General features: G+C 38.7%; 1 protein-coding gene across 2 annotated transcripts in view; it reads right to left on the reverse strand.

Moving 5' to 3' along the window:
• LOC131159735 (TOM1-like protein 5) overlaps positions 1-22,619 on the reverse strand; it is an 83,972-nt gene that overhangs the window by 49,390 nt on the left and 11,963 nt on the right. For both annotated transcript variants that reach the window (XM_058114877.1, XM_058114876.1), the window contains exon 3: positions 5,166-5,280. In XM_058114877.1, the coding sequence (XP_057970860.1) occupies positions 5,166-5,266 (101 nt within the window). In that variant the 5' untranslated portion in view covers positions 5,267-5,280. The remainder of the gene's footprint in view (positions 1-5,165; positions 5,281-22,619) is intronic.

The raw sequence follows: 22,619 nt of genomic DNA on the forward strand, positions 1-22,619 counted from the left end.
CCATCCCACCTATTCTTCAAATCTTCAAGGATGATCTTCAGCCAAAGTAGTTCACACACACCTTGAGCCATTGCCCGGAATTCAGCCTCTGCACTCGACCGAGCTACCACACTTTGTTTTTTACTTCTCCGTGTCACAAGATTCCCATCGAGAAAGGTGCAATATCCTGAGGTTGATTTTCTATCAACAATTGATCCAGCATAATCAGCATCAGTGTATGCCTCAAGTACCAATCCTCCATTTCTTCTGAACATGATACCTTTCCCTAGTGTTCCCTTGAGATACTATAGTACTCTATGGGCTGCTTGTAAATGAACTTCCTTCAGGCATTGCATAAACTGACTAATCACACTCACTGCATATGCTATATATGGTCGTGTGTGAGACAAATAAATGAGTCTTCCTACCAGGCATTGATACATTTCTTTGTCTACTGCGACATCCTCCTCAGCTTTTCCAAGTTTAAGATTAGAATCCATGGGAGTACTTGTTGGTTTGCATGCTGTCTTGCCAATTTCCTTGAGAAGATCTGTGACATACTTCTGTTGAGAGATAAAAATTCCCTGCCTAGAGTGAGCAACCTCAATCCTGAGAAAATACTTCAATCTCCCTAACGCTTTAATCTCAAACTCTTTAGCCAAATATTGACTCAAGACCTGTTTCTCCTTAGCATCATCTCCTGTCACTATTATGTCATCAACATACACTAGAAGGACTGTAACTCCCCCTGAAGGAGAGTGTTTAATGAACAATGTGTGATCCCCTTGACTTTGTTTGTATCCCATAGCCAACATAACTCTTGCAAATCTCCCAAACCATGCTCGTGGTGATTGCTTAAGGCCATACAGTGCCTTTTCAATTTACACACAGTGTGAGCAGCCAAATTCTTCCCATATCCTGGTGGAACCTGCATATAAATCTCTTCCTCTAGTTCCCCATGTAAGAAAGCATTCTTGACATCAAATTGTTGCAACTCCCAACCATAATTTGTTGCTAGTGATAATAATACTCTAACCGTGTTCATCTTTGCAACAGGAGCAAAGGTCTCTAAATAATCAATCCCATAAGTTTGAGTATACCCCTTGGCTACCAACAACACCTTGTATCTCTCAATTAACCCATCTGCCCTATACTTCACCGTATATACCCACTTACAACCCACCGGTTTCTTTCCAGCCAATAACTTCACCAACTCCCAAGTCTTGTTATTTTCCAACGCCTCCATCTCCACATTCTTACCTTGTCTCCATTTTCCATTGGACAAAGCCTCAGATAATGTGGTAGGAATGGTGATGGTATTTAGGCTTACAAGGAAGGCTCTATGGAATGGTGAAAAATTCTTAAACGACAAAAAATGTGCAAGAGGGTAAAATGGTTGCTTTGTGCATTTTTGAGTTCCTTTCCTAATGGCAATTGGAAGGTCGTGGTCATCGGTTTCATCTTGCAATGGATGGTTAACAATTGTTACCTCATTCAAACAATCTGAGTTGGACTCTTGGACCTGCATTGGTTCAGGAACGGCCATCTTCCTTCTTGTGAACACCTTGCCAAATATGGTATTTCTAGGAGCAGAATCGGTCTTTTCTTTGGGTTCATTTGGTGTTTCAGGCACAAGTTCAGAAGAACTCTCAGGTACATGGTTGGAACAAGATGAACGAGGAGGTATAGGTATAGGGTTCGAGGTTTTAGACATAGGAATTGATGGCAAATCAAACAAAAAATCTTCCTTATCTTCCCTAGTTGAATTCTCCCCCTGAAGATAAGGATTAGTGAAATAAGACTCTTGTTCATTGAACGTAACATCCACCGAGACATAGAATTTCTTTGACGGAGGGTGGTAACACTTATATCTTTTTTGAGTCGAAGAATAGCCCACAAAGACACATTTTAGAGCCCTCGGATCTAATTTCCCCCTGTTGTGACTATGAACATAGGCAAATGACACACACCCAAAAATCCTAGGAACAAGGTTGTTTGTAGTGGTTAGGTCTGGGTAGAATGTGGAAAGTATCTCCATAGGACTCTTGAAACCCAAGACTCTTGAAGGCAAATGATTTATCATATGGGTGGCCGTCAGAACTACTTTCCCCCAAAAAAACTACACATTTTTTTGAAACAACAAAGCTCTAGTTTTTTCAAGGAGATGGTCATTTTTCCTCTCAGCTACCCCGTTTTGCTGTGGGGTATTGACACAAGATGACTCGTGTACTATTCCTTTTGTCTGAAAATATGGGGTAAGAATTTGATTGAAATAGTCCCTGGCATTATCTGACCTAAACCTTTTGATATTGAGCCAAAATTGGTTTTTGATCATGGAATAGAAATTTGGGAACACAATATTAACATTAGAATTATGTTTAAGCAAGAAAATCCAGGTAATACGAGTGCAATCATCAATGAAAGAAACAAACCATCTTGCCCCAGAAACATTAGAAACAGTAGATGGACCCCAAATATCACTATGAATAAGATAGAAAGGAATTGAGCTTCTTTTGTAACTAATTGGAAAAGGTACACGCTTGTGTTTAGCAAGTTCACATACCTCACACTGAAAGTTTTCAACATCTAAATCCTTAAACAAGGAAGGAAATATAACTTTAATAACCCTAAACGATGGATGTCCAAGTCGACAATGATGAAGTAAAATTTTTTCTTTATTGGATAAGACAAACTCTGACATAAAGGAAGAAGATAATTTGTCCTTGGTCATGTGCAACTTACTTGGTGTTTCAAGATAGTAGAGGCTATTCCTTTCCCTAGCACGTCCAATCATCTTCCCCGAATCCCTGTCCTAAAATATACAATTACTACTGTTAAAAATCACATTACAACATAAATCTTGAATGATTTTGGACAATTTAGGAACATGAAGGACATTTTTCAAAGTTACTGATGGCCTTATTTTCACATCCCCAAAACCAGCTACAGTGGTGAAGGATCCATCTCCTTGTGCCGCATCATTAGCTTTGGAATAGGTTTGCTAAATCGCATCCCAGATGTCCTTTGCAGTAGCCAAAAACATACATGTGTCACTTATTTATGGAATCATGGAATTCCACAACCACGCCATGGTCAAAGAGTCTTCTTCATCCCATGCTTCAAACTTAGGATCCCCTGGTTTAGGACCTATACCCGTGAGATGGCTAATCTTTCCCTTGCCTTTCAACACTGTGCGAATGAGTTGAGACCACTTAAGGTAGTTCTTTCCATCTAACCTGTAGGAGGCATGAATATTCTGCAATTCTCCTGCTTGTTGGGGTCGGATTACCTCTTCTAATTGGGCTGTAGTAGTAGTCTCCACAATTTCTGACATCTCGAAGGCTTGAACAATCAGCTAATAAATGATGATGTCAGCCGGAAGCAGAAATGATGATGATGACTGGGCAAAAGTGAAACCCACAGAAGAGAAAAATTGTCAATGAAGGCAAACAGAAGTTTTTAAGGCTTTGACGAAACAAGCCCTGTTTGGCAGAAACAGAGGTGCACGAGCTCAAAAAAAAGAGTGGAACAGAGGTCTGCAAAGACGGGAAGAAACCAGCAATGAAAGCTGGAAATATCAGCAATGAAGGCTGAAAAAAAATTGAAACCCTAAGGAGCCTAATTTGGCTCTGATACCATGTCGAAAATTGAAAAGAGTTATGTATTGATCTGAACATTACATGTGAATATATACAACAATCCTAGCAGTCCTAAAAGATAAATTAATAAATCAAATCCCATTATTTATGGGACACCCTAACAGAATAGGAAACTTAGCTGTATGGGCCTAATTCTAAGGATACAATTTGTTATTAAAAAAATATCCTAAAATAGCTAACTAATTATACACGGTTTTCCCACAGCACTGAATATCAGAAAAGTTCACCCCCTTAAAATTACCCTGTCCCACACACCAAAGAGAAGCCAAACAGTGTAACTTCTCCCAAATCAACAAATGCAGCGACTTCTTTCCAATAAAATACTCGCATTATGCTCCATCCAAAACCCCAAAATACTGCAAAGAAGGCACATTTCCAGAGCGCTGCCTTTTTCTTTTTCCTGCCAAAACCAACAAAAGAAACTTCCAAAAAGTCCTACCTACCCCTAAACTCACCCAAAATTCACCTAAAAAACCCCATTCAAATTTTCTACCTTTTATTTTCTGCCTAAACAAAACCTTTATATTCTACCATTTAATGCAGATTTCAGAAAGCTGAAAAATAAAATAGAATTTTATAATTCTTTAGAAAACCAAAAATGAAAAATGAAAACTATTCTCCACAACTAAATGGGCCCCTAACTAGCCCAAATTTTTGGTTTGAAACATGCCTTGCAAGAACAATTTCATCCCTGGTATTCCCTTGCTGTCATCACTTCTAATGACAATATCATCCACGTATACTATCACCAGAATTTCCTTGGAGAAATATTACCGTAGAATACAGAACGATCCACCCCGCCCCACCCACCCCACACCTGTGAAAACCAAAAGCAATTACCACTTCATTTGATCTCCAAACCAAGCTCCGGAAACTGTTTTAAACCACGTAGAAATTTCTTTGGACTGAAAGTGAACACTGGCTCACTCTAAGCAACAAAATCAGGAGAATTCTTGTTATTAATGAAGCAGTGAAAAGTAGCAATACACGTTTATTCTCACCAATAGTAACTAAAGCAACCAAGATAATGTCAAATACCTGTAGAACATGCATATATTAATTGATTAAGATTTACTTAAAAACATTTAAAGCAATAGTGTGTAGGATTTTGGGATCAAAACACTTGATCTATATGTTATTAACAAGTTAGCTAATGCAAAAACTAATATAAGAATGTGGTGGCCATAACTTGTTACGCAACATAGACTACAACTATTACACCACAACCATTGCTGTTAGCCACCATTTTTGAAAACCATGACGGTACTTGTAAAAGAAAAGAGACCCTGATCTGGGAATGAAACACTCTGCTGAAAAACTATTTAGTAAAATGCAGTATAAAGAAAAATATTCATGTTCCGTGTCAAGCAATCACTTGTAAGATGATCTCCAGCTAATATGAAGTACTTAAAATGACTAAAGCATAATAAAGATTATAGGAACCACATGGAGTTACTTATCTGAACTACATTCAGATTCATTGGTAATCATAACTAAAAACAGTTGAGAATATTCATAGCATAATACCTTTGATCACGTGCGACTATTTCACAAATTTCAATGCTTTTCGTCCAATCCATTTCAGTCAGTTTCTCACATGTAGCAGAATTGACAAGCTCAGCAGCCATCTTTTCACTTATTTCTGAATTTAAACAATGAACAGGATGAAAGAAAATTCATAACAACCTTCATAGTAAATTCTGTAAATAACAAAGTTGGATGCATAAACTGTGACATGAATTGATTGTTTTCACATCTTATATGGTATGCTAGTGCTACCCACACATCAAGTGAATGCAATCACTGTGGTACAGCCATGGAAGAACCTAATTCATCAAAGTTTGCTGACAAATTCCAATTAAAACAAATTATGATTTGCTTCCATGAATTTTGTGATTCTTTTTGTCCAGGAGCAGAATTATAATTTTGTTAATTGCCTCCTTGTGTTATTTATGTAATTTTGTCAAGTATTAATTATTCTAGGCTCCTAGGAGTTTATTTTTGCCTTTTTGTGAGTCCAGCATTAAGTCAAAGATTGTTTTAACTAGTCATTTAGTAACTGGGTTCCAATTTAACTTTGTCTCTGAGTTTGGTTGGTAACCATGTTTAGAGGTCAGATTTGATCAATTAAAGTACAATTACTGAGGCATAGATTATTCTCTCTCACACACATTGCCTACCATTCACAGAATAGTAACCAGATCCTTAAAACTAATTCCTTTCTCCTTTCATCCTTACAAATCAAATCCCTCTTCTTCTTCCAGTTAAACCTAAAACCTAGCACAAATTTCCAGAACTATTCCTGCCAATAAACCTCCAACTACATCAATTAAAGCCTAAAACTCCCACCAACCTTTTGCCTCATTTCCTTCTGCAAAGAATTGCCCGCATCTCTCCCCTCTAAATTTCTGAAGAAGTCATGAATCTTCCAATCATATTATTAGACATGCCTAACAGCGTTGCAGTCCGCAACTCTTTCGCATCATTAAAAACCTAAGGCCTTGTTTGGTCAAAGATCCAGAAATTCTTGTTTCTGAGAAAGAAGAGTAATTAAAAAAAATGTGCTTTGAATAATTAAATTTGAATTTAATATTTCAAAAAATGAAAAAAGCAAATGTGTATGGATAATCGAAAAAACATATTTTTTTCTTCTTTTCATTTTCTCAGCATTTCAGCATCTGGCATCTTGCTGCAGTAAAGGCAGTTGGCAGCGGGTGGTGGTCAATGGCAGTGAGTGGCAGCAGTCGTCAACCATGGTCAGTGATCTGCAGTCAGTGACAATGTGGGAAGAAGAGGAATGTGACACATGACTAATTGTGGGGGGGAGAGGGGGGAGGGGAGGATAGTCCAAGGGAGACGTCCTGTTAAAAGAAGAAGAAGTGCACAAAAAATCCCTGTTGACATAGTAATTGTGAAGTGATCTTCCCTTGAACTCAAACTCTCTCCTTCCTCCCATATCTCTGCTTAACTCAACCATTACTCCTAATTGCCAGCAACCCCATCTTCACCCCACCACCACCACCACCACTAATTACTAGCCAGCAACCCTGTCCTTACCACCACCATTACCATCTTCTTCCTAAATTCAGCCTTTTCCCAATCCAATAATCCTGACCCAAAATGTGTTAATCACCACATCGGCTCTCACCGCACTTCAGTCTGGATCTCCTTTTCAACTACTCTGAATACCTCATCATCCAGGACTGTCCTAGCAACAGCAGCCTCCCTAACTGCCTCAGCTTTTCTCCTCGCCCCTAGCATAAAATCAAAATAACTTTCCTCAGCTATGATGTAATGAGAGAAACAGAGAGAATCTCTAGTTGACGCGAGGAGAAACAGAAACAGAAAACAACAACGATACTAAACAGGCCCTCAATTTTTTAGGGAGCCTTGGCCTTCCATTCTATAATATATGTCAAGTACAATAGGAATAGTCATAATACCCTTACTAACTCACACTTATTACAAACCAAACTCTAACACATAATAATAATGCTAAATGACCAAATAACCATTAATACTCCCCCTCAAGCCGGAGCATATAGATATCATATGCTCCTAGCTTGTTAAAAATGAATTTCACACGAGCACCTCCCAAGGCTTTAGCGAACAAATCACCAAGGTGAAACTCAGACCTCACATGAGTGATTGTAATGAGCTTCCGTACAAGTTTCTCTCGAATAAAATGGCAATCAACTTCAATATGCTTTGTCCTCTCATGGAAGAAAGGGTTGGAGGCAATATGAATAGCAGCTCAATTATCACACATCAACTCCATAGGCTAAGAATGCGGAAAACCTAATTCTTTCAACATGTTCTTCAGCCAAACAAGTTCACATGTAGTATGTGCGCCATAGCCCTGTATTCTAACTCAACACTTGACCTAGCCACCACAATTTGTTTCTTACTTTTCCAAGACACCAAATTCCCACCGACAAAGATACAATACCCAGTTGTGAATCTTCAGTTGGAAGGTGACCCGGCCAAATCTGCATTTGTATATCCCTGAATTAAGTGTGACGCCAATCCTGATATAAAAGACCTCTTCCTGGTGCACCTTTGAGATATCTCAAAATGCGAATTACTACATCCCAGTGACTTATTCTCGGGGAATCGAGAAACTGATTCACAACACTTGTTGCGAAGGATATATCAAGTCGGATGAATGTGAGATAATTCAACTTTCTAATAAATCTTCCATACCAACCTGGGTTAGGCAACAAAACACCCATATTTGGGACTAACTTACTTTTGGGATCCATGGGTGTATCAATAGGTTCAGATCCCAACAGCCCTATCTCATCTAAAAGATCAAGAACATACTTTCTCTGTGACAATACAGTTCCTATACAAGATCTCGATACTTCTATACCTGGTCCCAAGTCCTTGGTCTGAAACTTACTCTGTAGGAAAAGCTTTAGGTCTTGGATGCCTCGATCATTATCACTAGTGATCACAATGTCATCCACATACACAATAAGCAAAATCTTTCCAAATGGAGTACAATGATAAAAAACATAGTGATCTAATGCACACCGATAAAGGCCAAACTCAAGTACTACAGCACTAGAATGGCTAATCCATGCCCTTGGAGATTGTTTTAATACATAAAATGATTTCTTAAGTCGACAAACCTAGGTGGTTGCTCACTTGCTCCATATATACCTCCTCACGAATATCACCATGTAGGAAAGCATTCTTCACATCTAACTGATGTAAAGGCCAATGAGAAGTGGTGGCTAAAGAAATGAACAAACGTACTGAAGCAAGTTTAGCGACTGGAGAGAATGTGTCTGAATAATCTAAGCCACACACCTGATTATGCCCCTTACCAATAAAGCGGGCCTTAAACAAGCCACAGAACCATAAGGATCAACTTTCACAATGTACACCCAGCGACAACCAACCATAGACTTATCAGAAGGAAGAGGTACCAATCCAAAGTATCATTATCATGTAGTGCACGTATCTCTTCAACCATTGTTGTCCCTTATCCAGAATGGAATAAGGCTTCAGAAATAGATTTTGGACGAGCAACAAAGACAAAGTACTAACAAAACAGTAAAAAGGTCACAAGAAATCATAACAAACAAAATTAGAGATCGGATGTTGGGTACAAGTGCATTTACCTTTTCAAACAGCTATAGGAGGATCAACATCATGGGAAATAAGATCACCCAACAAGGGAACTAGAGGCACGATAGTAGACTCTAGAGGAGGCACTTCCCCCTTGAGTCGCTGTTTGCATACCTGCAAATTGGGATGATTTAAGCAACGAGGACACAAACTAGATGAAGATGTAGGAGGATTGGGCATAGATACTAGGTTCAGATCTGGAAGGCAAGGCAGAGAAAGAGACTCATTAAGGTCAACAGAACTGAAGGAATCAGAGTAGTTTAGTGTAGACTCAAAGAAGCTGACATCAGCAGAGATAAAAAATTGATGTAAAGTAGGACAATAACATCAATATGTTGACTTTTTGAGTTCGATCCCTGTTTTGATGCTGACAAAACACAAGTATCTTATGTGTGCAATTAGTGTGTGAATAGGTTTACATGACTGCACGGACATAAGATATAGGTGAAATGGAAGCCTAGACGGAACTTAAAGCTCACATCATCCGGTGTTTTCCATGCACACAAGCAAAAGAAGAAGAAGAATTGCATCGCATGCATGATAAGTATTTAATGCTCAAAGGCCATAGATTGACCATAGGGAATCTGACTAGACTTCGGTCAACTGAGGTTGGATTTTTTGGTCAAATTTAGGGCAAAATAGTAAATTAAAATGCCCTCGGTCGACCGAACACCTTGTGTTATATTACCACGGTCGACCGAACCACTGTGCCACAGAGTCAACTTTTGACCAAGCCTCGGCCGACCGAACCCAGCATGCACAAATCAGCTCAATCGACCGAACAGGTCCGAAGTCAACATATTGACTTCCCTCGATCGACCGTTCTGTTTTGAATGCACCATCCTCGGTCGACCGAATCACAAACCACTGATACCCCAACTACTTGGTCAACCAAACCATGTAGTTCAAACTTGAGATAGTCGACTGAAGCTATATGAATGGTCAACCGAACTTTGCCTTGGTCGACCGAACCCACGAAGGGTTCAAAATCACCCTAATACGGTCGACCAAATCAGTAGTTCAAATTTGCCTCAGTCAACCGAACTTACAAAAGTGGTCGACCGAACCTTTCCCTTGGTCGACTAAACCTCTCAGGTTGTCAAGTTTTAATCATCGTAAACAGGGGTTAATTTTTAATTAAACACGATTAAACTTTTCCTAAAATTCCCTTTTAAGTCCCCAATGGTTATATTTTATGGGAAATCTATAAATACCCTTTCATTTGGTCAAATTAAGTGTGATTAGCATTTTTTTATTAGCAAATTTTCTCTGAAAATCTTTTTGTGCTAAAACCTCTCATACTCCCACATTTTCATAAGCTTATTGTTAAAACTCTTTCTCATACTCTAATGATTACATATTTTAGAAAGAGTGCATTGTGTTCTTCATCTTCATTTGCAAAGTTATTGCACCTTGAGGATTGAGTGAACACTCATATCTTGTGGGCATGTATACATTTCTTTGAAGCTTAAACTCTCACACACTTGCATTGTTTGATCTTGATTATTGAGAGTAAGCTAAAGTTTTCCCCATTATATTTTATTGATAAATATTATTCGAGAAGGACTCCTCCTTGCTTGTGAATCATGGCATCCTTATTGCAAGGTTCAAAAGCTTGCTTTGTATTCTTGATAAAAATATCATTTGTAAGCTTAAACCCAGATATCTATTGTGCTTGATATTTGATAAAATATTTTGAGATATTTGCTTAGGGTTTTTAAAGCACCTTTGATTATTCATTTATTTAATATACCATATTGAATCAAAGGTCTCACTCTCATATATAAATATACACACATTCTTGAGAGTTGACATATAACTTCACACTAGCATCTCTCACATTATTATATAATTTATTTATTTGATTGAGAGATATACTTGATATACTCACTTGAGCATTAACTCTTATCATATTTGAGTGCATTGGTTGTATTGTGCTTATTGTGGTACATATCTGCTTAGTGTAAGAAGCATCTCGATTGTATACGAAAATTTATTTTTCATTATCAATTGTATTTTAGGCATGGCCTGAGGGGGTGTTGATCTAACCCATAAGGATTGGTTGTAAAGGTTGGGGTCATCCCTATTAATCTGACCTGGGGTTTCCCTCGCACAGAAAGGAGAGGGTGTTGTAAACGGTATCGCTCCACCCGTAAGTGAGCAAAGGTAGTGAATCCTCCTGCTTGTAAGCTTGAGGCGGGGACGTAGGCAGTGTTGGCCGAACCCCGATATTTCCGCACCTTGATATATGCACATGTATGTTTAATTATTTATTCCTTTGATCGTTCCTCATACATGCTTTGAATATTGTGGGTATTGGAATCTGTTTAGAAAGACCCTAGGTTGCAATACACTACTTGTGGACTCGAATTAAACCGAGGAAAGTTTTAAAATTCCAATTCATCCTCCCCCCCCTCTTGGGAATACACCAATTCCAACACAATATCCTTTTTGAGTATAGGAATAGCCCAAAAAGATACATTTGATAGCATGAGGATCCAACTTATCCATTTCTAGAGTTAATTGATGGACAAAGGACACACAACCGAATAAACGAGGAGGAAGGCAGAACAAAGGGCCCTTAGGGAAGATAATTAAATATGGGATTTTGCTGCCAAGGACAAAAGATGGCATTTTATTGATGAGGGAGCAAGCTGTGAACACAACATCACTCCAAAAAACTTTGGGGACATTCATTTGATACAATAGGATACAAGTGACTTCAAGAATATGTCTGTTTTTCCGCTCTGCAACCCCATTTTGTTCTGGAGTGTGAGCACAAGAGGGCTGATGGATCATACTAGAGCTAGTCATATAAATACTAAATTAAGTACTAAAGTACTCCTTAGCATTATCACTACGAAGTATCCTGACTGGCATATCAAATTGAGTCCTTATTTGGGTACAGAAGGCAGAAAAGATATCAAACAACTCGGAACGATCTTTCATCAAATACAACCAAGTCATCCTAGAGTAGTCATTAACAAATGTAACAAAGCACCAAAACCCCAACTTCGATGTGACATGACTAGGACCCTAAATATCGAAATGGACTAGCATGAAACGGCTAACCACTCGTTTGTCAACCCGGGAAGCAACGGGAACACAATGATGTTGCCTAATTGAGAAGACTCACACTCGACACAGAACTCAATGTAAGAACTAGTGGTTTCAACATGTCCAAGGATGGATTACCAAGGCGACAATGGATTTGAAGTGGTGTAGCTGCGACTGTGCAGGCAATGGGTGGAGAAGGCGACTCAAAGTAGTAAAGTCCATGAGCCTCACATCCTATGCCAATTGTCTTTCTAATCTTCAAATCCTGAATAACCATAGAATCAGGAAAGAATGTGACAAAACAATTTAGTGATTTTGTAAGCTTACTAACTGACATAAGATTGAAAGGAAATTTAGGAATGTATAAAGCAAATGAAAGAGAGATAGGAGTAGGATTACTGTACTTATCCCCTTAACGGCAATAGTGGACCCATCAACAAGGGTAACTTAGGTAGATTTTTCGGATACTAGAGATTGGAAAAGAAGTTGGTTGCACCTATTATATAATTAGTGGCAGAAGAATCGATACCCAAGGACTAGTAGGAATGATACCAGGTGACATACAGATAGGGGTGGCAAAAGGGGTTCACGGGCTGGGTTCAGGCAGGTCATAAACAGGTCAGGTTAAACAGGTTCGGGTTTGGGTGACCCGTTTATTAACGGGCCACTACTATATAAACCCTAACCTACCCGTTTAATAAACGGGTCACCCATTTAAAAATTATAATTTATTTATTTTGAAAATTTTTAAACATTTTATAACATATTTAAAAAAAAAAAACACTACTTCATTTTGTGAAGATCCACACAGAAAACTCACGAACAAACACAACGTGAGGCTCAAAACAAAGGATCTTTAACATACAATGGCAAGGATCCCTCCGTGATCGAGAGTCCAGGACAAAGAAAGAAGAAAATGGGGGAGTAGGTGTTGTCGGCGACAGCTGAGCAGCTACGACGAGAGAGAGCATGGCACGCCTCAAATCTTCGCTCACTCTTTTCATCGTAAATCTTCCACCCATCTCCAGACTCCAGGCCCCCTGCTAGTTCCAATCTTGTAGAGAAGAGACGAGATGGAGAATTTGCTGGCGAGGGAAGCCATTGTCTTCATCATGATGGTCTACTATGTGCAACTCCGACTGGCCTTTGCTATTGTTCGTCTCACTGCCTTCTCCCTTTCCTTCGTCGACGCTCCCGCCACATTTGGTAACTCTCTCTATCTCTCTCTCTCTCGTCTTCCCTCTGTATTTGTATATATACAGAGAGAGGCAGAGAGATCGAGACAGAGTGTAACGACCTGGAGAATTTTTAATTGTTTAAAGTAATAAGAAAGATAATAAAAGGAAAAAGGGGGAAATAGAAGAAAGGGAAAAGAAAATGTAAAAAGGTAACAAGCAGGTGCTCGTCGACGAGCAGGATTTTCTCGTCGACGAGAGATCTTGTGAGCCTCGTCGCCGAGTATGCATGTCTTGTCGACGAGGATTAACCGAGAGGGTTTGAAATCTTCTAAAACTCGTCAACGAGCACACGGCCTTGTCGGCGAGTGTTCTTCAGTGGTTCGTCGACGAGTCCTATCTTCTTATTGACGAATCCACATGGCAAAGACGAGTATATAAGGATCTAATGTAGCTTCTCTGCGAAGGAAATTACTTTTCCTTTGTTTTTCTCTCTCTAAACTCGTCTCTCTCCCTTCTCTCTAAGAATTCGACACGGATTCAACTCAAATTGACGATCGGAGGCCACTACGGTGTTCTAGGGAAGATTCTCTACACATCTAGCGGATCAGTTTTCTAAACTGGGCTTTTTGGGAAACGCTCCTACGTTGAGGTAAGGGTTAAGATTCTCAGTTTTGGGTTTTTAAAAGTTTATTTAAGGTTATTAAGTTGAGAAAATACAAAAATAGTAGTTTATTTGGGGTTTATTTAATTAAATTAGGGTTTTTGAATCAGGGTTCGGGTTAGCATCACAGGCATCAATTTGGGATACCTATTGGTGTAATTCAAGGATTCAAGTAAGGGGGTATTTATATATTAAATCAGGTTTTCATGAATTAAATGAAAATAGATTATGTTATATATATGTATATATGTTTTCATGTGGGTATAAAATGTCAACCATTTAAATTATATTTTCTAAGCTTAGGGCTGCTTATTTAGCTACGTATATGTGAAAATGAATTGATGAAAGTGGAAAATATTTTCAGGATAATTATGTAAGAAATGAAGGTATATTTTCAGTATATAAATGTTAAATGTTGGTTGCCATATTTTACAGGCAATGTATGAACTTTACTGCAAAATTATGTGGCATGAGTAGATGGTAATGCAGTGCAAACGTATGTTATATGTATGAGATGCAGGCTATGTAAGAAATGCATTGATAATGAAATGTTATAAGGATTACGTTGTTTGTGTTTGATAATGCAACCATGTATACAATGACAGCTAAAAGAAGTTGTAGACTAATTGATGACAGCTAAAAAGAGCTGCGTTAGCATATTTTAGCGCATATCTATGTGGACTAACTGATGTACAGCTAAAAGGAGTTGTAGTATGAATGAATGAAATGAAAATGAAATGAAATGGAAATGTGAATGAAATGGATATGAAATATGAAATGGGAACGATGTAAAATGTGAAAGGTTACGTAAAGTGACATGTTATGAAATACTAAAGTTATGAACATGACCAGTTATGGATGGTTGAATAACGACGGACAGAATAATGTATTATGGTATTATCAAGTATTTATGCTAGTAAAACATGTTACGTTAGGGCGGGGCAAACTCTTCACTTGAGGGCTTGCTGAGAAAGGTGAGTGCACTAGTAGTATCACATGTAGCAGTAGGCTACATAACGCACTAGGGCAGAGTGAAACTATTTGAATGGGCGAGTAGATTTCCCTATTCTCGAGGGCCTTCACTAGTAACTTTTGTATGAATTATGTGAGTACGAGATTAATCTAACACTTGAGGGCTTATTGAGTAAGGTGAGTACCCCAGTATATTTCAGTTGTAACCTTTGGGTTGCCTAATATATCAGAGCAGAGGGGTACTACTTGTATGGGCGGACAATCACCCCTATCCTTGGGTACTCTCGTGGGTAAATACTTTGCATGTGTTTGAATAGGATCAAAAAATGGTTTTAAGAATTTTTGCTAATGGTTTGCGAATGATATTAAAATGATGATTATAAACTCTTGTTGACCACACGCTGTTTTAATATATATTGTTTCTTCCTTTACTGAGATGTGTCTCACCCGAATACAAATTTATCTTTTTCAGGACGTCCGTGTGATCGAGCTTAGAGAGCTCGAGGTTGATAGCATTTTTGGGGTTATAGAAAGAGAAAAGGGGTATAAACATTATGATGATATTATGGGATGTATATAAGTTATGTTTTATGTTTTATGTTTTAAGTCTTTTGGATTTTATGGATGGTTATGGAACATACTGGTGTTTGTGAATACTGAATGTTTTTAGAGATATGTGTATATATGAGAATACAAATGACGAATGGTTATAATGGATTATGGATAGAAATAGTAAACTCTGGTATTATTTTTATGATTGAGGATCATAGTTATGTTTTCCGCTGCGTATGTATGTATTTATTTATGGATTATCAAGATTTTCAGGAATAATGCACCGGACCAGGTTTAAGGGTTCAGGGCGTTTCAATTTGGTATCAAAGCAATAGATTTTGAGTTCTGCAAATTTAGAGATGATTTATACCATAGTATAGGAAACAGTTATGATAAGGATACTAGATGAATAGGTTAGGTGTTGAGAAGTAGGTATGGTGTAGGGAAGTATAGGATTTTGTCTTGTAATTTAAAGGCGGAAATATGTCGACGATTTCCTATTATTTTTTTCTGAAGCAGTCAACGGCCTCAGAAAAGCCACGGTAAACCTTAGATGATTTCGTTTCTGAATTGTGAGACTGATCCTTATATGGAGAACTTGGATGTATGTTGGATTGAAATTATATAATTGTGTGTTAGGATTATGATATGAAATTCTTATCTCTTTTCTGTCCTATTTTCAAATTGGATCCTAGAGATGAGGACGTAGAGGCTAAAGGAAGGGAAGGTTCAAATACTTCCAGTGAAGAGGACATTGATACCTCCAAAATGCTACGGGGTATAGCCCGCCAAGTAGGGCAGAGATGAAGAAGGATCCCAAAGAATAGAACTGTCCACCTGTAGGTCAGGGCTGCAGCATTAAGGAGTTTATAAAGATGAATCCTACGGCCTTTGTAGGAGGACCTGATCCAGTAGCTGCAGAGAATTAGGTACAGGAGATAGAGGAGATCATGACTGTACTCGATTGCACAGACGAGCAAAAAGTCCGTTATGCTGCATTCAAGATTACTAGAGAGGCGAAACGCTGGTGGCTTTCTGCAAAGCTACCAGAGGACCAAAGGCTAGAAAAGATAGCTCTTACCTAGGAGAAATTCAAAGACTTGTTCTTTGATAGGTATTTTCCTTCATCTATCAGAGAGGAAAAGATTGAAGAGTTCACTAATCTGACCCAAGGGGATATGACCATTGCGCAATATCCAGCGAAATTTGTGGAGCTTTCTCACTTTGCACCATTTCTAATCCCGAAGGAGGCAAGGAAGACCAGGAAATTTGAAAAAGGCCTGAGACGCAAAATATATGAGCTAGTGGTGGGGTTTCAAGTTCAGACTTTCTCAGGTTTAGTTGATAAGACATCGGTGCTGGAGAAGAGTATCCAGAGCAACAGAGAGCCTTCAGAGCAAAAGAAGAGGCCTGCACCATCTAGTGTTCAGTCTGAGGTCAGTCAGGGAAGAAAGGAAAAGAGGCAATGGACTCTGTATGCTAGAAATGTAATAGAAGGCATAGGGACGAATGCTGGTTTGGCACTCCGAATTCTTTCAGGTGCGGTAAACCAGGGCATATCAAGAAAAATTGTCGGGAACCATTGCCTATGGTATCTATTCAGAACAAGGATCAAGGAAAACAACAAGTACCACTTGGGAGAGGTGCTCCAGCCTGAGTGTATACACTTCATGCTGAGGAGGATGCCATCAGAGAAACAGGTATGGATTTATGATTTAAAAAAGTAATGATTTAGTTGAATTATGGATAGCTGGCAAAGTTATATGATGATGTTATGTTATGAATAGTATGAATATACGAAATATTGAAAAGAGGAAAAAAAATTGAATTAGTAGGAAAAATTTTAAGGACAAAATTTCTTTAAGGAGGGGAGAATGTTATGACAAGGAGAATTTTTAATTATTTAAAATAATAAGAAAGATAATAAAAGGAAAAAGGGGAAATAGAAGAAAGGGAAAAGAAAATTTAAAAAGGGTAACAAGCAGGGGCTCGTCGACGAGCAAGATTTTCTTGTCGACGAGAGATCTTGTGAGCCTCGTCGCTGTGTATGCATGTCTCGTCAACAAGGATTAACCGAGAGGGTTTGAAATGTTCTGAAACTCGTCGACGAGCACACAGCCTTGTCAATGAGTGTTCTTCAGTGGTTCGCCGATGAGTCCTATCTTCTCGTCGACGAGTCCACGTGACAAAGACGAGTATATAAGCATCTAAGGTAGCTTCTTTGTGAAGGAAATTATTTTTCCTTTGTTTTTCTCTCTCTAAACTCGTCTCTCTCCCTTCTCTCTAAGAATCCAGCCCGGATTCATCCCGATTTGACGATCGGAGGCCGTTACGGTGTTCTAGGGAAGATTCTCTACACATCTAACGGATCAGTTTTCTAAACTGGGCTTTTTGGGAAACGCTCCAAATTGAGGTAAGGGTTAGGATTCTCAGTTTTGAGTTTTTAAAAGTTTATTTAAGGTTATTAAGTTGAGAAAATACATAAATAGTAGTTTATTTGGGGTTTATTTAATTAAACGAGAATTTTTGAACCAGAGTCCGGGTGAGCATCACAGGCATCAGTTTGGGATACCTATTGGTATAATTCAAGGATTCAGGTAAAGGAGAATTTATATATTAAATCAGGTTTTCATGAATTAAATGAAAATGGATTATATTATATATATGTATATATGTTTTCATGTGGGTATAAAATGTCAACCGTTTAAATTATATTTTCTGAGCTTAGGGCTGCTTATTTAGCTATGTACATGTGAAAATAAACTAATGAAAGTGGAAAAAACTTTCAGGATAATTATGTAAGGAATGAAGGAATATTTTCAGTATATTAACGTTAAATGTTGGTTGGCTTATTTTACACGCAATGTATGAATTTTACAGCAAAATTGTGTGGCATGAGTAGATGGTAATGCAGTGCAAACGTATGTTATATGTATAAGATGCAGACTCTGTAAGAAATGCATTGATAATGAAATGTTATAAGGATTACGTTGTTTGTGTTTGATAGTGCAACCATGAATACAATGATAGCTAAAAGGAGTTGTGTTAGCAGATTTTAGCGCATATCTATGTGGACTAACTGATGTACAGCTAAAAGGAGTTGTAGTACGAATAAATGAAATGAAATGGAAATGTAAATAAAATGGATATGAAATATGAAATGGGAACGATGTAAAATGTGAAAGGTTACGTAAAGTGAAATGTTATGAAATGCTAAAGTTATGAACATAAACAGTTATGGATGGTTGAATAACGATAGAGAGAATAATGTATTATGGTATTATCAAGTATTTATGCTAATAGAACATGTTACGTTAGCACGGGGCAAACTCTTCGCCTGAGAGCTTGCTGAGAAAGGCGAGTGCACTAGTAGTACCAAATGTAGCAATAGGCTACATAACGCACTAGGGCAGAGGGAAACTATTTGTATAGGCGGGTAGATTTCCCTATTCTTGGGGGCCTTCGCTACTAACTTTTGTATGAATTGTGTGAGTACGAGATTAATCTAACACTTGAGTGTTTACTAAGTAAGGTGAGTGCCCTGGTATGTTTCAATTGTAACCTTTGGGTTGCCTAATCTATCAAAGCAGAGTGGTTCTACTTGTATGGGCGGGTAATCACCCCTATCCTTGGATAATCTCGTGGGTAAATATTTTGCATGTGTTTGAATAGGATCAGAAAATGGTTTTAAGAATTTTTGTTAATGGTTTGCAAATGATATTAAAATGATGATTATAAACTCTTGTTGACCACACGCTGTTTTAATATATATTATTTCTTCCCTTACTGAGATGTGTCACACTCGAATACAAATTTATCTTTTTCAGGACCTCCGCATGATCGAGCTTAGAGAGCTCGAGGTTGATAGCATTTTTGGGGTTATAGGAAGAGAGAAGGGGTATAAACATTATGATGATATTATGGGAGGTATATAAGTTATGTTTTATGTTTTATGTTTTAAGTCTTCTGAATTTTATGGATGGTTGTGGAACATACTAGTGTTTTTGAATACTGAATGTTTTTGAAGATACGTGTATATATGAGAATACAGATGACAAATGGTTATTATGGATTATGGATAGAAATAGTAAACTCTGGTATTAATTTTATGATTGAGGATCATAGTCATGTTTTCCGCTGCGTATGTATGTATTTATTTATGGATTATCAGGATTTTCAAGAATAATGCACCGGACCGAGTTTAAGGGTTCGGAGCGTTACACAGAGATCGAGGAATAAAAAGTTCAATAATTCTATGAAGCAAGGCATTAATGGGGAATTCATCAATGGAGAAACCGGCCGGCGGCAAATCGAAGAACGCCATCATGAATTAACATTTTCGGCACCTGCTCCACTCTGTTATCTCTTCGTCTTCTTCCTTCACTCGCTCTCTCCGAATCAGATCATCATCGAATCTCAAATTTCAAGAGAGACAAATAAAGTGACAGACACCCTTTCATTTGGAATCAACACCAATGGAGGTGTTAATTGAATAATGGAGCACGGACTCGTCGACGGGATCGCAACAGCCACAGTTCCCACTGGGATTTCAGTTCCACCCACCGACAAAGAGCTCGTCATTCACTACCTCAAGAATAAGGCCTCCTCTGCTCCTCTCCCTATCGCCATCATCGCCGAGGTCGACCTCTACAAGTTCGGTCCCTGGGATGACGGGTTGATTTGAACCATTCATGCGTGGTGTGCGTTGTTGATCTAAACCAGTGTTTTAAAAAGCGAGGCGTTTTACCCTCTGCGAGGCAAGGCGTAAGCCTCAAGGCGTTGAGGCGTAAGCATTTTGAGATTGTATTTTTTAAAATAATTAATGAATAAATAATTTATATACAGTATAAAAATGAGAAAAATGTTAGAATAATAAAGAAAAAAATAAAAACATAATTCTTAAGTACTAAAAATAAGCCATAAGTTTTCAAACAGAAGAGAAAAAACCAAATTACAAATTTCTCCATCCTATTAAGGGGCTATTTGGGAGATGCCTGAAACTTCTCCAGCCTTGAACCCAACTTTCATGAGCAAATGGGAATAATTTTTAATATTAATTTAGTCAACTCTGGTTGATTGTAAAAATAATATGGTCAGACCCGTCAGACAAAGACTTTGAGAGAGAGAGCAGAGGATTCGAGCTTTGAGCTTTGAGCAGAGGCTTCGTCGAGGCTTCGACAGAGAGCAATGGCTTCGTCAAGCTTCGTTGAGGCTTCAAAGAGAGAGCACAGGCTTCGTCAGGCTTCATCGACAGAGCAAAGGAGAAGAAGCTTCACGGGAGAGAGAGGAAGGATAGGGTTTCAGTGCAATACCGAAAGACGTACGCCTCAAGACTGAGGCGTAAAAAAGCGAGAATTTTTGTCTAATGCGTACGCCTTTTTACCTGATGCATACGCTTTTACAGAGTTGCGCCTTTTCACTTACACCTTGGTGCGTTTTTGCCCTAAAACGCCTCAAGGCGTGCTTCAAAAACGCCTTTAAAATCACTGATCAGAACCACTTGTGCTTGATTGGACTTGTGCGTCACTGTTATGAGCAATGTTTCTAAAGGCGTTTTCAGGGCGCGCCTCCTCAGGGCGTTTTGGGAGAAAAACGCACCAAGGCATATGTGCAAAGGCGAAACTCGACAAATGCATACGCCTCAGCCAAAAAACGACGCCTTTTCACACCTCATAAGAAAGGCGTACGCCTTTCGATATCCTGGGTTAAAACACAATTTTATAAGTCCAAAGACTCCAAACCCAAAATAGAAACTCTATCCTCCCTCTCTCTCCTGCGAAGCTTTTCTCCTCTGCTCTGTCGCCAAAGTTTGGCAAAGCCTTTGCTCTCTCTTCGAAGCCTGGACGAAGCTCGATGAAGCCTCTGCTCTCTCTCGAAGCCTCAACGAAGCCTGTGCTCCCTCTCGAAGCCTCTGCTCTCTCTGTCAAGGACTCGACGAAGCTCAACGAAGCCTCTGCTCTCTCTTTCAAGGACATGACGAAGCTCGGCAAAGCCTTTACGCTCTCTTTCGAATCCTAGACGAAGCTCGACGAAGCCTCTACTCTCCCACGAAGCCTCGATGAAGCCTCTGCTCCCTCTCGAAGCTTGGACGAAGCTCAACGAAGCCTCTGCTCTCTCTCTTGAAGCATCTGCTCTCTCTCGAAGCCTCTGCTTTCTCTCTCTCTCAGTGTTTGCTCTCTCTCTCTCTTAAAACCTTTGCTCTACTCTCTCTCTCTCTCGAAGCATCTATCCGACAGGTCTGAGTTTGTCTCTCAGGTTTTTGTTTCATATTTTAATTGCTTAAATTAAATCTTGCTACAGCTGTTGAAATGTCTGAAGCTGATTCCAAGGGTAAAAAAAAAAGAGTTTGCTTGGAAATACATAAAAGAAGTTGAAGGAGAAAAATATTTTAGATGCAAATTTTGTGATCAACATTGTAGTGGGACTGTCACAAGGTTTAAACATCATTTGGTTGGTACAAGAAAGGGAATGAAACCTTGTCCAAAAGTCCCTTAAAAAGTGAGTGATGAGTGTGAGAATGCTCTTGAAAAATTTCGAGAAGATAAGGGTAAAAGAAATGAACTTCTTGAAGAGATTGGGCAGGGTCCAGGAGGAGGGAGTCAAAGTGCTAGGTCTAATGTTGGAGATTTTGAGCAGCAAAATAGTGGAAGTGGCCATACTCCTAGGGCTACAGGTCCTATGGATAAGTTTTCATTTTCATAGACCAAACAATCCATTCTAAACTCAAAATGGAAGAAGGAAGAAAGAAATGAAGTGTGTAGGAAAGTTTGCCGTTGTGCGTTCAATAATTCTTTACCATTAAATTTGATGGCTGACATATATTGGCATGTTATGGTGGATGGAATTGCTAATTATGGGCCAGGTTTCAAGCCTCCATCTATGCATGAGATAAGGACGTGGATCCTTAAATATGAAGTGAAAGACATCGATAGCATGTTGAAAGACCACAAAAAAGCTTGGAAGGAATATAGATGTTCTATCATGATTGATGGATGGATGGATGGGTGTTCAAGGGTCTTGATTAATTTCCTTGTGAAAAGTTTTGCTGGTACATGGTTTTTAAAATCCATTGATGCTTCTGATTCTATAAAAAAATGGTGATATGTTGTTTAAGTATATGGATGAGGTGGTTGAGGAAGTTGGTGAGGAAAATGTTGTGCAGGTGATAACTGATAATGCGAAGAACATGATAAATGGTTGAAAAAAGCTTATGGAAAAGAGGGAGAAGCTCTATTGGACTCCATGTGTTGCACATTGTTTGACACTTCAGAGCATTTACAAACAAAAGCAAGGCCTTCAATCTATGTTCTCTTCAGAGGTGTGGTGTACTAATACATATGCAAAAATGCATGAAGGTATAAGGACTCACTCAATAGTTTTATTTGACCAACATTTTTGGCCTCACGTGGCCTATGTTATCAAGAG

This window comes from Malania oleifera, chromosome 7, assembly GCF_029873635.1.
Source record: "Malania oleifera isolate guangnan ecotype guangnan chromosome 7, ASM2987363v1, whole genome shotgun sequence".
In the NCBI taxonomy this organism is placed as follows: domain Eukaryota; kingdom Viridiplantae; phylum Streptophyta; class Magnoliopsida; order Santalales; family Ximeniaceae; genus Malania; species Malania oleifera.